The 12859-nt window shown below is 39.7% G+C and overlaps 1 protein-coding gene across 4 annotated transcripts in view; it reads left to right on the top strand.

Moving 5' to 3' along the window:
* The window catches only part of IPCEF1 (interaction protein for cytohesin exchange factors 1), a 42833-nt gene that overhangs the window by 10775 nt on the left and 19199 nt on the right, over positions 1–12859 (top strand). For 2 of the 4 annotated variants that reach the window (XM_036379952.2, XM_036379950.2), the window contains exons 5-7: positions 1223–1284; positions 4575–4663; positions 9942–10311. In XM_036379952.2, the coding sequence (XP_036235845.1) occupies positions 1223–1284; positions 4575–4663; positions 9942–10311 (521 nt within the window). The remainder of the gene's footprint in view (positions 1–1222; positions 1285–4574; positions 4664–9941; positions 10312–12859) is intronic. The other 2 variants (XM_036379953.2, XM_036379951.2) reach the window with 1 other exon arrangement.

The following is a 12859-nucleotide window of genomic DNA, read 5'->3' on the forward strand; positions in this document are numbered from 1 at the left end:
ACTCTTCACACATATATCGACATGTGCATATACCTGTACATATATCTCTATTAAATCAACAGTGGATTTATTAACAAAGTCATTTGTTTCACTAATTTATCATGCATTTTTTATTGTCATACACACATGAAAAGTGAAGTCATGCTGACTAGCTGCATGTGTTTAGCTGTCCAGTTGTACATAGTCATTAGTGACTTGTCTGCCCTCATCATTAATGAAGCCCTAGAAATTTTTTAGCAAATCTTTTCCTTGTTAAGGTTGATTTTCATTTAAAAAATCATGCCGTTAGGATTAGCTGTCAGAAAAGGATCAATGGACCACTCTTATAGAAATGAAGCTTTGTTTTTCTGATTTGTTTGTGGCTCCATTGCTCATACTGTAATCTAAAAGTGCAGTTACTTTGATGCTGATCTTACTAGCAAATTCCCTGTTGCTTTAGGAGAACCAAAATTTAAAAAAAGGGTTTTTTCCAGTAATGAATTCCTGCCCTTCATACTTTCTTTATATACACCTTGAATTTTAATCTTAAAAGCTTAAGCCTTTTCAGTTGTTAGTTACTTAAAATGTGGATAGATCTGAATCACCTACAGGCAAACATAATATACAAAAAGTATGACTAGGGAATGTTTCTAGCACCGGAAGAATGCAGCCACCTAGGAAGATAAGTGAAAAACACCCCAATTATAGCATAAACCAACACAGGAAGTGAGACTTACTAAAACCAAAAGTACATAGCAAGTTGAAAAATGTGATATGTTATGATCAAAAAGTTTGGTTTCAAGTGGTGCGGACTGTGCTGCGATAATTTTGGCCAGGCCAGCTGACATCATCTTCTGAGGCTCCCATTCCTGTTTCTTCATCTCAGGCGAAAGATGACACCTCAACCGCTGGACTAATTCTCTGACATGGAGTTACAGCACAAAGACTTTTTCTTTAGCTTACACAAATGCGACTCCTGGGTCATCAGTATGATGACTTTTTTTCAGTATCAAGGAAAGATGTCCCAGGCAGCTAATCATGTTCACTACAGGGAATACTGTAGTATCCCTGGTGAATACTGGTGCCTTTCTAGAAGATTATCTAAGAAATAGAAACTTTGACATTTAGTTGTCAGGCTAATGAAAACAGATGCGGTGATGTAGAAAACAACTGAAAGGAGCAAAACTCAGTCTGAAGAGCATGTGAGTGTCCCTGACTTGTGTTCCCTCTGTTTCAAACACAGGTGGCTAAGTAAGCTGGGAATGGCCGTAGACCCCCAGGCACCAAACAGGAAGAACGAGGAAGGTATGCCCCTAACTGGTTTCAGTGTGTAACTACCTTGTGTTCTTCACAGTTTTTGCTTGGCCAAATTTTTGATTTTTGCCAGCTATTTTCTTTCTTTTGAACTGCCATCTTGGGTCTGCCTACTGCCTGAGCTCAGAGAAACCACATTGTCATGACACAGAGTAACCACAGGAAAAGAAAAAATGGTGAGAAACAGTGTGAGTGAGAGACACTAGGTGATCTTGGGAGAGGTGTGTAACTACTTTCTGGCAGTTTGCTGGCTTGCTAAGCCTACCAAGCGTGAAGAGGAACAGCTGTGCTGCTCTGGGTTTTGAGCTGGTGAGTTATATCACAGGAGTTGTGCTGCAGCATGGCAGCTGCAGGCCCAGGGATAACTTGTGCTCTGCAGACCCATCCCTACTGTGTCTCCTCCAGTCTGGGGGGTTTCAACAATTGCAATGTTGGGGGTTGAGGGGATGGTACTGCTATTCTGGAGCTTACAATTTGTTTTGGAGCCAAGCCAAAGTTCATTACAGAATGAAAAACTTTAAAACTCCTAAACAATTTATTTATTGTCCTAATTTGTACACCGACCTACTATAACTCTTTGGTGGGAGGATACCAGCACTCAAATCACAAATCTGGGCAGAGGGGCTGGTTTAGAATGAGAAGTGCTCTGGGTAATATTATGTTACCAAACCAGGAATGGACTGTAACCTGAGGAATATGTGAGGAATATCCGGGCTTTTAAGTCTCCATTTTTAGAGTATTGCTCCAGCGCTCTTTTTGGAATTGCTGAGCTTGTGAAGGAGCTGTCATTATGAAGAAGAAGCTGCTGGTATTTGCAGTTGTATGAAACTGAGGTGATGCAGCCTGTTTTGTCTAAGCAATGAAGTTCCTCTCTGCATCCCTTCTGCTTTACCACAAAATTCAAGATTGTGGTTTATGTCCAGGCTTGGGACATGTCATTACATTATTGAAGAATTTGATCTGGCTCCAATTATGGTCTACCATTAAAAGCAGCTTTGGGATTGGTAAACACTGATGCTGCTGATTTCTGGAGAATTCAGCAAATCTCATCAGTTTCTTTGTTTTTAGTTCACATTTGTTTCTTGTCAGGAAACTTGTTAACTTCCACAGCATCTAATTCTTCCTGCCTGTATCCTGTTTGAAGCCACCTTTATCAAAACACTTTAGGATAAAGAGCTATATTGAATATTAGGTTGTGTAGCAAGAACTGCAAGATACTTGTACTCAGGGATGAAGTCTGCAAATATATTGTCCATCTTTTCATGAAGGGAAGAGTTCAATGGAAAGTGGGAACGGCCAAATTTTTTTACAACAAACCAATTTTTTTAAACCTCAATAAAACATGATACTGGTTGTATTGGTTGAATCAAGAATTATGAAGCAATTAAAAAGGAGTTATTCCACCAATTTTAATATTTAAAAAAATGTCCAAAAGATAAAAAAAAATCCACTCAATAATCTCTGCAACAGGTTATCTAATAACTTTGAAATAGCATGATATAGCCAATATTTCTTCAGCTTTTAAGGATAGTCACCTGTTTTCCCCTCAGGAAAAGGCCTTCTGATTCCAGTGTCAAACACCTCATTTCTTTTCATGCATGTTTTGTCACAGGTGCTCCAGCCGCTGCCTTCAGTGTGGGTGCAGCACCCACTGGTGCCTGGGTGGACACACCCTTACAGAAACATTGCTATGTTTCATAAAAACACTGTCACTACCCACAGTCACTTCTGTTCCTGCTGACCAGTTCCTCTTCTCTGTATCACACAATTCTTCAGAATATTTGCTCTTTTTATGGCATTTCTTGTGTATTCAGATACTTTCTGTGCATTTTAACACAGGCCCCCTGTTTCTGATACTCTGTTAGAGTATCAGAAACAGCTGTTGACTCTTTTTCAGTTCTTCTGTGTGCCTAAAATGGGAGCTGTAGAAAGCATAGCTTGTTACTGAGTTACTCAAAAAGGCATTGGTAGAGTCTTAGAATTCAGTATAGGCCTTATTGCAGCCAGTTTCAGTTCTTTATGCTTAGATGTGCCAGCATATATTTCCAGTAAACAGAACAGCATCTATGCTATTCAAAACCCTACAATTCTGCAAAGAGTACAGGGAGAAAAAATAATGAACTCCTTTAAGTTTCTCTTTGTTAACATGTTAGAAAATTCTCTCTCATGCACAAAATTCTTCTCTCTTATAACTTTATTCCCCTCACTCTGTGCTTGTTAACACCCACCCTCCTCCCACAATCACATGCAGAAAAATAAAGCATGTGGTTATTAAATGAGTTAATTTTAGATGAAATAATTTCAGGTGACTGTCCAGAGACCATGCTAACAAACTGCTTTCTAGTGGTGTGAGCTCCTGAAGTCGAGCTCTGATGAGGAATCAGAGCTGGACCTAAGCAACCCCTGCTCTTTGGGGCAGAGCTGGACAGAAGCTCTTGGACAGCACAGGCTGCTGAGTGCTTGTGGCCAGCAAAGGGCAGCCCTGGATCCCATGGACACCACAGGGGCAGCCTCTCGTCTGGCACTCAAGTTGTCCTCATCAGGCTCTGACTTTGTCTTTGTCTTTGCAAACTCCCATGTCCCCAGCTCAGTGGGGATCTTGTCCAATGTTTACTATTGCCAGGTCCTGGGGATAAGAACCAGCAACATTCTGCCTCCCTTGTTCTGTGTCTTTTATCATTTTATCAATGATTATCACTTCTTCAATCCACCTTTAAACAAATTTGTGGAAAATGTTTTCACCTGCTGCACAGATAGTTGAAAGAAATAACAGGATGACTGCCTCTGCCACATGTCCATGAGTTCAAACTCCTACGAGTTTGTTACAAAAAAAAAAAAAAAAATAGAAAAAGACAAGTAGGGTATTCCTAGAGTACTCCTAGAGTACTGTGTTTACTTTTGGTATTACTTCTTCATATGTACTGCCATGCTGTATGGTGTGTCTATATGAGAGAGCGTGTGTGACACAAGACTCTCACAAGGCTGCTCTATAGTTTCCAAAGCATTATATGAACAATCTTTTTATTCCAAAATTGCAGCCAAAGCCCCAGTGCCTGTTGCTAGCTTCAGGAAAACTTACTGGTTACAGAATTAAGGGATTGCCTCTGCTACTTGCAACAGCTCTCCAGCATAACTACAAGCAGATTAGGAGACTGACTTGTTAAAGTGTAGTCCTAAATCCAGAACACCCTACTTGGTGATCTTTGGTTGCCACAGTGCTGCAAAGATTAATATGTTGGTCTAACTCTTTATTTTTGCTCATTTTCCATGTCTACCCTCAGAATGCTACAGTGAAAGTGAGCATGACGACCCAGAAATAACAGACACGCCACCTCCACCCTACACAGTCCAGACCCCACCTCCTCCTTCGGTAAGTGCTCCAGTTATTACCTTGTTTCTTGTTGCAAGCAGGTTGAAAAAAAAACCTCCTGAGGTGGTGGACCTCTAGGAATAACCTAAAACTTTGTCTGGAAATGTCCATGCATTTCCATTCAAATGTCCATGTTCCTGTGAAACCTTCATGCGCAGACTGCCCGCCCCGTGGCAGAGCTCACAGCTGGCACATCCTGCACCACATGGAGATTTGAGCTGTAAAAGATCAGCTCCTTGCTATTTATCTTGCTGGAGAAAGGAAGGTGTCATTCTACCTCATAAACAAACTCTGTTTTTTCTTTAGAAGATTTTTAACACACTGCTATAAGCTGTTTTTTCATACTGTTCTCTCTTTTTTAAAAATCCATCCTGAAACCTCTCTCTTTTTGTGACCTTGGTAGCATATCTAACAGCTGTGTATTTATTTATTTATTTGAGTGGGCTGTTTTTAAGACTGCTGAATTTGAAGCTGCTTTTGTGGCAGTGAAGTGAAGGAAAAGAGGCCTCTTCACACAAAGATAAAAATCTGGTTTTTTTCTTCTACCTCTGAAAAATAGGCTATGAAAAAAGATAATAGGCATTCTTCCAAAATCTATGTAGCATATTGTCCCAGAATATTCCTTCATTTCATAAATTAAAATAAGCACTATGAATCCTCATGAGTCTAATCAAATTGGCTTGCCTAATTATTATCTACTTCTTGCCCTATTAATCTTGTTTCTATATAATTGTTTTTCCCAGTGATCTCATTGTCCTTAGATGTGATTTAAATGGATTTTTAAAAAAATCTTCAGATTTTTAAAAAGTTTTTCCATTTTTTTTTTTAAGTAAAGAAAGAAAAGTTGTTAATTTGCTATGGCAGGTAGCTTCACTAGTAAGTTTATGGTGGGATGTTTTCCTCTCTTTTCAGCCTTTAAAAGAAAAGTTTGATTTGTAGTAGAAGTCAGGAAGAGCTGTTGCAAGTAGCAGAAGCAATCCTTTGATGTTTTTAACCAGTAAGTTTTCCTGGAGCTAGCAACAGGCATTGGGGCTCCAATTTTGGAGTAAACAGATTGTTCATATCATGCTTTGGAAGCTATAGAGCAGCCTTGTGAGAGTCTTTTGTCACTTCATTTTTAATTTTTTAAATTTTTCCCATTAAAATGGAAAGTCAAATTTACTTAATTCTGTGTTTAGAAAAGAGTCATCTGGTTTGGGTTGGTAATAAGGAATCCTGATTCAAGCCTTTCCCTTCCCTACCTGAAAGTTAACACTGAGAGGTGTTGCAGTAGTATACTTAGTACTAAATATTCTCATGGCATCTCGTGGAATGGAAGTATCTGCTGTTGAGGTACAAGTTCCTCTGTGGCACGCTGAAATGACACCCAGTAGCTGTGGTGGGCACAGGAGCAGCAAAGCAGGAGCAAATCAGAAATATACAGATGAGCTAGAGAAGCCTGTGCAATCACCGGCATTAATAAAAGGAGATGTTGTGGACAGAGCTGCCTGTCTGGCAATCTCTAATTAGCTCACATAAAGCTGGGAGCACATGTCACACTGTCACCCACTCACCCCCCTCATTTTCAGTCAGATAAGTCAGCCTTCACTTCCTCATCCCAAAACGTGTGACGTTTATCACCAGAACAATCCTCCTGGCACGCGGGGGTGTGAGGCGTTCACTGCTGTAGAACATGGTTCTTTATTGCCTGTATTAGCTGGAAGTGAAATGTGACTGAGTGCCTATAAATATCAGAGGAGAGAAGAGCTTTGGCAATATGTCTCCCACAGTTATTCATGGCTGAGGGTCAGTTAATGGAGCATCCTGAATTTTATACCTCAGTGGCTTGCCTCAGGAGATGTAGATGTGTTTTCCATTTGCTTGCCTCTGAGTGAGTGCCTGCGTTTTTCCAGATGATGAGTTTTAAACAGGTGCTGGTTTTAGTTTTTCTGTTTTTCTGGTTTCCTGCTGCCTGTTGGTCTGTTGCTGCAGAGGCCATCTCCAGTTTTCTCCTTCCCATATGCTCCTCTGGGGTGCTGGCCTCCACATTTTGGCAGGGAACATGTGGGAGGAAGGCAGTGGTGCAGATGCTGAGGGATCCTGCTTTCTCAAGCTTTCCCTTAAAGGGAATCTTCCCTTCAGCCTTTGCCTTTGTCAGCTGGTTTCCCAATTCTTCCTATCTCTTAAAATCCCTTTCCTTGTGGACAAAGGAGTCATCTTTTCACCCATTTGGCCACTCCATTTGCTGTGCGTCTGCCCCGTGCTCAGCTTGCTTACATAGTGAGTAGGAACAGCTCTGTTTGACTGCAAGTTAGAGTCTTCTTTTAAATACAATATTTAATTGCCCTTTCACTTCTGGGCAAGGGCTGAAACAAGAAAAAGACTGGAAGGATTGGAAAAGCTCAGCTTCCACTAAAAACTCAATTTGAGGTTTACAGCCTGTGGTTGTCTCAGGGAGGGCTGGTTAAAAACAGCTCTCTGCCAGTTTATTTGTTGCAGAGTTCTTGAACCAAGCTGTGAAGTCTCAAAACTGTGGTGGATTTGGGTTCATATTCTATGGGTGCAGCACTTGGCCTACTTCAATTTTCTCAGATTGCTACTGGAAGTGACACTTATCCTGTCAACTCAGCTCAGTGTCAAGAATGCCACAGGCATTGACTGGAGTTAATGTCTTTTTATTATTTTAAGCAGAAAGGCCTCCAAACTTCTTGACATCAACTCCAAACCAAAAACTATTATTCTGGAAACTAATAGAAACCCAGGTGTAGGCTCTGTTACATTTTAGAGCAGCAAAAATTTTGCTGTACTTCTAGAGCCAAGTTTGTACTTACTGTTCTATTCTCTGCTGGCTCAAACCATTTTGAAATTTGCAGAAGAAAAAAGTAGTGATCATGAAGTTCCATGTGTATGCATGAGTTTGGGTACTGGGGAGGAAAAATGTAAGTGAGGAACAAGTAAATTATAACATCTGTAGGACAAAAGTTAAACTGACCACCTGCGTTGTCCAAGTGTGAATGCATACACAGTTAAAAAATCAGCAGATACGCTAAGACAATAGATTGCAGCAGCAGCCAAAAATGCAGCTGAAGAGTTTCATGGTCATAATTTGTCTCTAAAAAATATCTAGAGACTCATTAACCTCCAGTGAAATCCTTATGATCTGCTTTTTAAAACATCCCCAAATGGAAATTTATTATATGGATGATTGCAAAACTTCCAGAGGAGTCACTCAAATAAGTTAGGTAAACATTTGTCATGCCAAAGGAAAAACAAAACACAACACATATGCAGACAAAAAGAAATGCCTTCTGGCAGTCATATTTATTCTCACTCATATTTTTTAATTAACACACAATGAAAATAAAAACATATTCCCCTCACTGAGGCACGGCCTTCATTTCAATAACAGTTTTTCCTTTTTTGTATAGACAAATGCCAGAAAAATAGAGGTGAGATCTAATATCTTCCTTTTCCAGCTTTGAACAACTGAAATTAGACCATCTGCAACATGTGGGCAGGAGCTCTTACTGTTGGGTTGTTCTGCTTGACTATATAAACGCTTCAACAATTTGTCTTTGTGGTAGGAGCTCTTAGATGAAATGCTTCGTATCACCTGTGTTCCCAAGGGCATTTTTAGTACTCCTAGTTTAATACAGCATCTCTTCATCCTTTGCTTGAGGATGCATATGTGAAGGTTTCTATTTTAGAAACAAAAACACACCTGAAACACAGTGCTGTGCTTTTCACAGGGGAATATAAATGTCTGGGTCCTGCAGTGTTTGGCATGGTCCTATAGGAATCATGAAAGGATCAGAAAACATGCCTTATGAGGAATGGCTGAGGGAGCTGGGTTTGTTCAGTCTCAAGAAGAGGGGGAGACCTCATTGCCCTCTACAATTCCCTGAAGGGAGGTTGTAGCCAGGTGGGGGCCATGCCTACAGTGACAGCACTGGAGGAAGTGGCCTTAAGTTGGGACAGGGCAGATTCAGGTTAGATATAAGACAAATATTTTTCACCATTAGGTTGGTCAGGGATTGGAATAGGTTACCCAGGCAGGTGGTGAAGTCACCATCCCTGGAAGTGTTCAAGAGGGATCCGAATCCAGTGCTGGATGATGTGGTTTAGGGGTTGCAGTGGAAGTGCTGGGTGCTTGGCCGGACTGGATGAACTTGAGAGTCTCTTCCAACCTTGACAATTCTATGATATTATGAATGGCTTCAAAAATTTACAAAAGTGAAGAAGCTGCTATAAACAAATAGTGCCCATAGTCTGATATAGGTCCTCCTCATCCTCTGAATTGACTCCTTGTTACATGATGCAGCTGTATTAGAAGCACAGGAAGGCTTTGCTGGTTTTAGTATGAGAAGGAAGTAGTATACATTACAGTATACAACACTGAATTGCAGAGTTTAAAAATCATAATAAAAAAATTGTTACTCTTGGCTTGGTTTATTTGAATAAAACTTATTTCTGGTTTACTTTATAAATAGGTATTCCAGGCTAGTCCCTTTACTGTGTTTTCAGCTTTTCCAGGTTTCTGTAGCAACACCTTCTCAGTAAGTTTCAATATTTTCAGTCTAGTTATCATCTGTTTTAATCCTTACACAGATCTGTTTTACATAAATATTGAGGACAGAAACTTGTGGTCCATCAAGTCTGGTATTCCAATGCTGGCATTGGTCAGTAGGAGATGATATGCAGAAGGAGTAAATTTCTGCAGTAGCAAATCTGGCTTTCATATCATGATGATCTCATCACAATTTCTGATAGTTTCTGCTAAGCCTTCTTGCTCTGGTGAATGATTACCCCTTGAATGGACTAAATATGAAAAATACTTTACTGTACTTCAGTGCTTGGGACCCCTTCTGCCTATCCCTGGTTATTGCATTGGTGGAATTGTTGAGTGCTTCATGTTCAATGGCTAATTTGGAGTTTTTCTTCTTCACTTTTGATTAGGCCAATAAAGTGAAGACAAATTAAAGAAAGAAGGTGAGTGTGAGACCTACCACAGAAGGCTGCATTCAGCATAGTAGTTTTCCTTGGTCTTTGTTTCTAGGCATTGTCAGGTTCATACCTCTTCTGCCTTTGGCTTCCTGGTGGCTTGGTTTCTGAAGTTACTGCTCTGTAGGGGATTGATTGCCACACCACTGGTTTGTTTGGATGAATAAGTAACCAGTACATCAATTTTTGGTCATTCAGCATTTCAACTGCATATCTATACATCATGTAGAACCTAGAAAGAGGAGTAATTTGTAAATATTTTTTCTTTTTTCTCTTTTTTTCTTTTGTTTCTGGAAAGCAGGATCAGCAGAAGTCATCATTCACCTCAACTCTGTCAAGTGAAGCATCTTGCTCTCTCTCCTCTCCTGAAAGCACTTTCAATTCCCAAGAATCATCATCTTCCTTGACATCCAAAGTGGTTTATTCTGAGAGGCAGTCCTGGCTTGACCTGGTGAGCAGCTCTGCCACGGAAGAGGGTGATCAGCCTTTAACGTTCTGCATACAGATCCATTCTGATGAGGCACCACAAGTGGTCTGTGGAGATGCAGCAGAAAGCCAAGAAGTCCAGCTTTCCCAACCCAATGGTGGATCCCAAACCTCTTACTTAAGTGCAGATACACATTGTCTAGCTGTGCCAGATGCAGCAGGACAGCGATCACCAGCCAGAGGTGAGCTAATGAGAGAGGAGATTTTTGCTGCAGAGCTATACAATAGAAGAGTTCCAGGTTTCCTTAACTTCCTTCCCTCTTCCTTCCTCTATATTCCTCACTGAAGAGTTTTCCAGTGGCACATCATTTATAACATTTAAACTATTGCACATTAAATATATAACCTAGTATCTGGTTTGTAGGTACCTTTGGGACTTTTCTCAAATTGTATCTATATGTTAGACCATAACCTCTGTGTATAAATTTAGAATAGACATAATTTTATTAACAGTACCCCTTCCTTTCTCTATATTCTTCACTGGAGAGTTTTCCAGTGGCACATCATTTATAACATTTAAATTATTGCACATTAAATATATAACCTGGTATCTGGTTTGTAGGTACCTTTACAACTTTTCTCAAATTTTATCTATATGTTAGACCGTAACCTCTGTGTACAAATTTAGCAAAGACCTAATTTTATTAACATCCTTTATTTGAGTGTTTATATCTTTATATCTTTTATTAGTTAGGATTGAATAAAAATGTTAACAAAGTGTGTCACAGATGGACACTGTAACAAAACTGTAATATGTAGGGATTCGTGAACATAGGGTTAAGTCAGTCCAATTTCACAAATCTGTGCTGTTGCATTTACTCAAAGTACATACTCTCTATTTGCTACATTAAGCTTCATTGTAATCAAGAGAAAACAATTGAAATCCTGAATCAGAAAGTCTATTAAGACTGGATTTTGTTTAAGCAAATAGGTGTATGCACAGTATCCTCCTACTGAAATGTACTGCTAATTGAAAAAGGTGGCATGGTTCCAGAATTTGGTTATTGTTACTGTTCATAACTCTCCTGTGTAGCGAGGAAATATCTCCTGCCTTCTGAGCAAAGCTTCTTTCTGAATTAAAAGCAGTCGAAGCCTAAGAGCTGTTCCTGGCGTACAGTTCTGAGTAGAGGGGTAATACATAAGGGAACAACAACATTCCTACGCCTCAGCTCCTCCCATGATTCCAAATCCTTGTAAAGATTTGAAGTGGCTACTTGGTTGCTGAAAGAGAAGGGTTGTCTCAGCACAATGCAAAAGAAAGGTGCATCTAAGAGCTTAGGCTGAAAGTAATGCAGTGGTGGAAAGAAACAACACTGGAGTTGCTGGGAAATCAGGGCATTTCTCTGTAGGTGAACTTGATACTGAAAGATGATACGATGAGGCACATTAGTTACCTTGTCAGTTAGTGCCTCTATGTTTTACAAATATCGACACTTAGAAAGCTGGCACCCCTTTGTGTAGTCATACCTTTCCTGATTTTACACCAAAAAATAGAAAAGAAAAGGAGATCAGGAAAAGTAAAGTTTTCATCAAAAGTAAAAATTTACTCAGTGTTTTCTGCTCACCTACCGTATCCATTTTGTAGGCTTCTCTGCTAGAAAATTCTGCAGCAATGAAGAGCAGAAAGAATTAAAATACAGAAAGAGCATATGTGCTGTTTCTATGTATTGGAAAACAGTGCTTTGAGTTACTGTGGAATCTAATTCCCCTAATTTTGGCTTTGTAAGTTGTGAAAGGCTGGAGCTGGCAGAAATGGAATCCCTAATGAAAAAATCACAGACATATTAAAAATATTGTTTTCTATAATTTTACCTTCTGAGTTAAATTTGATAAAGTAATGTCTTTGGAAAACATCATTAGGAATATTCAAGTGGATTGTTGGAATGTAGGTCATAAATGGCATAGTGGCTTATAGATCCTGTTGACAAAGATTCAGTGGTTGCTCTTCAGAAATCTAAACTTTTGCTTAGAATGTATTTCTCTGATATTGTCAGAAATCCTGCAATAATGTGTAGGTTATTGTTTTCCATTGTAATGTAAGGGTGACAAATTCTTTTATGGATGTCAGAGAATGTGCATGACACATTAATAATCACTTAAAGTATAGTTTGATCATAGGCTCAATCATACCAACCACTTAAATGGGATTAAAATGTAAATCAAGGCATATTTTGGTATGCTCCTGCAGTGTGCAAGATGGTTTAATTTTGGTAAGATTATTCCTGGGGAAATGAATTCTTCTGTTGCTCACTGCTTAGCTGATGGGCAGCCCTGATGGCAGAGCACAGAACACTTCCACCCGAACCACAGTGGTGGTCACTGACAGAATTCCAGATATAGATCATTTCACCAAGACAGTCACTATGGAAACTGCATCACCTCACTAGTTCTTGTCTGTGTCACAACCCATTGCTGACCAAGCAAACGTACACCTGACACAGGTCTGTCCTTTATCAGTCTGCAGACTACTGGCTGGGTGTGGAGAGTGCTGCTGTGTGGGCCCCTTCCCTGCAATGGTCACTGAAAACATTAAGGAAATATTTTGCAAGGAGATAAAGCAACTTCAATTTGAGCATGAAGTAAGAAAAGAAGGATTAATGTAGAATAACATTTCAGTTCCAAATGAAAGTTATCAAAAAGGATGCAATTCTGGGTCTGTGGCTCATCCCCCAATAATTTCCCTCTCCAGCTAGTTGAAAAGCACATGCATAAATACTGTGAGATGAATTC

This window comes from Molothrus ater, chromosome 3 (assembly GCF_012460135.2).
Source record: "Molothrus ater isolate BHLD 08-10-18 breed brown headed cowbird chromosome 3, BPBGC_Mater_1.1, whole genome shotgun sequence".
NCBI lineage: Eukaryota > Metazoa > Chordata > Aves > Passeriformes > Icteridae > Molothrus > Molothrus ater.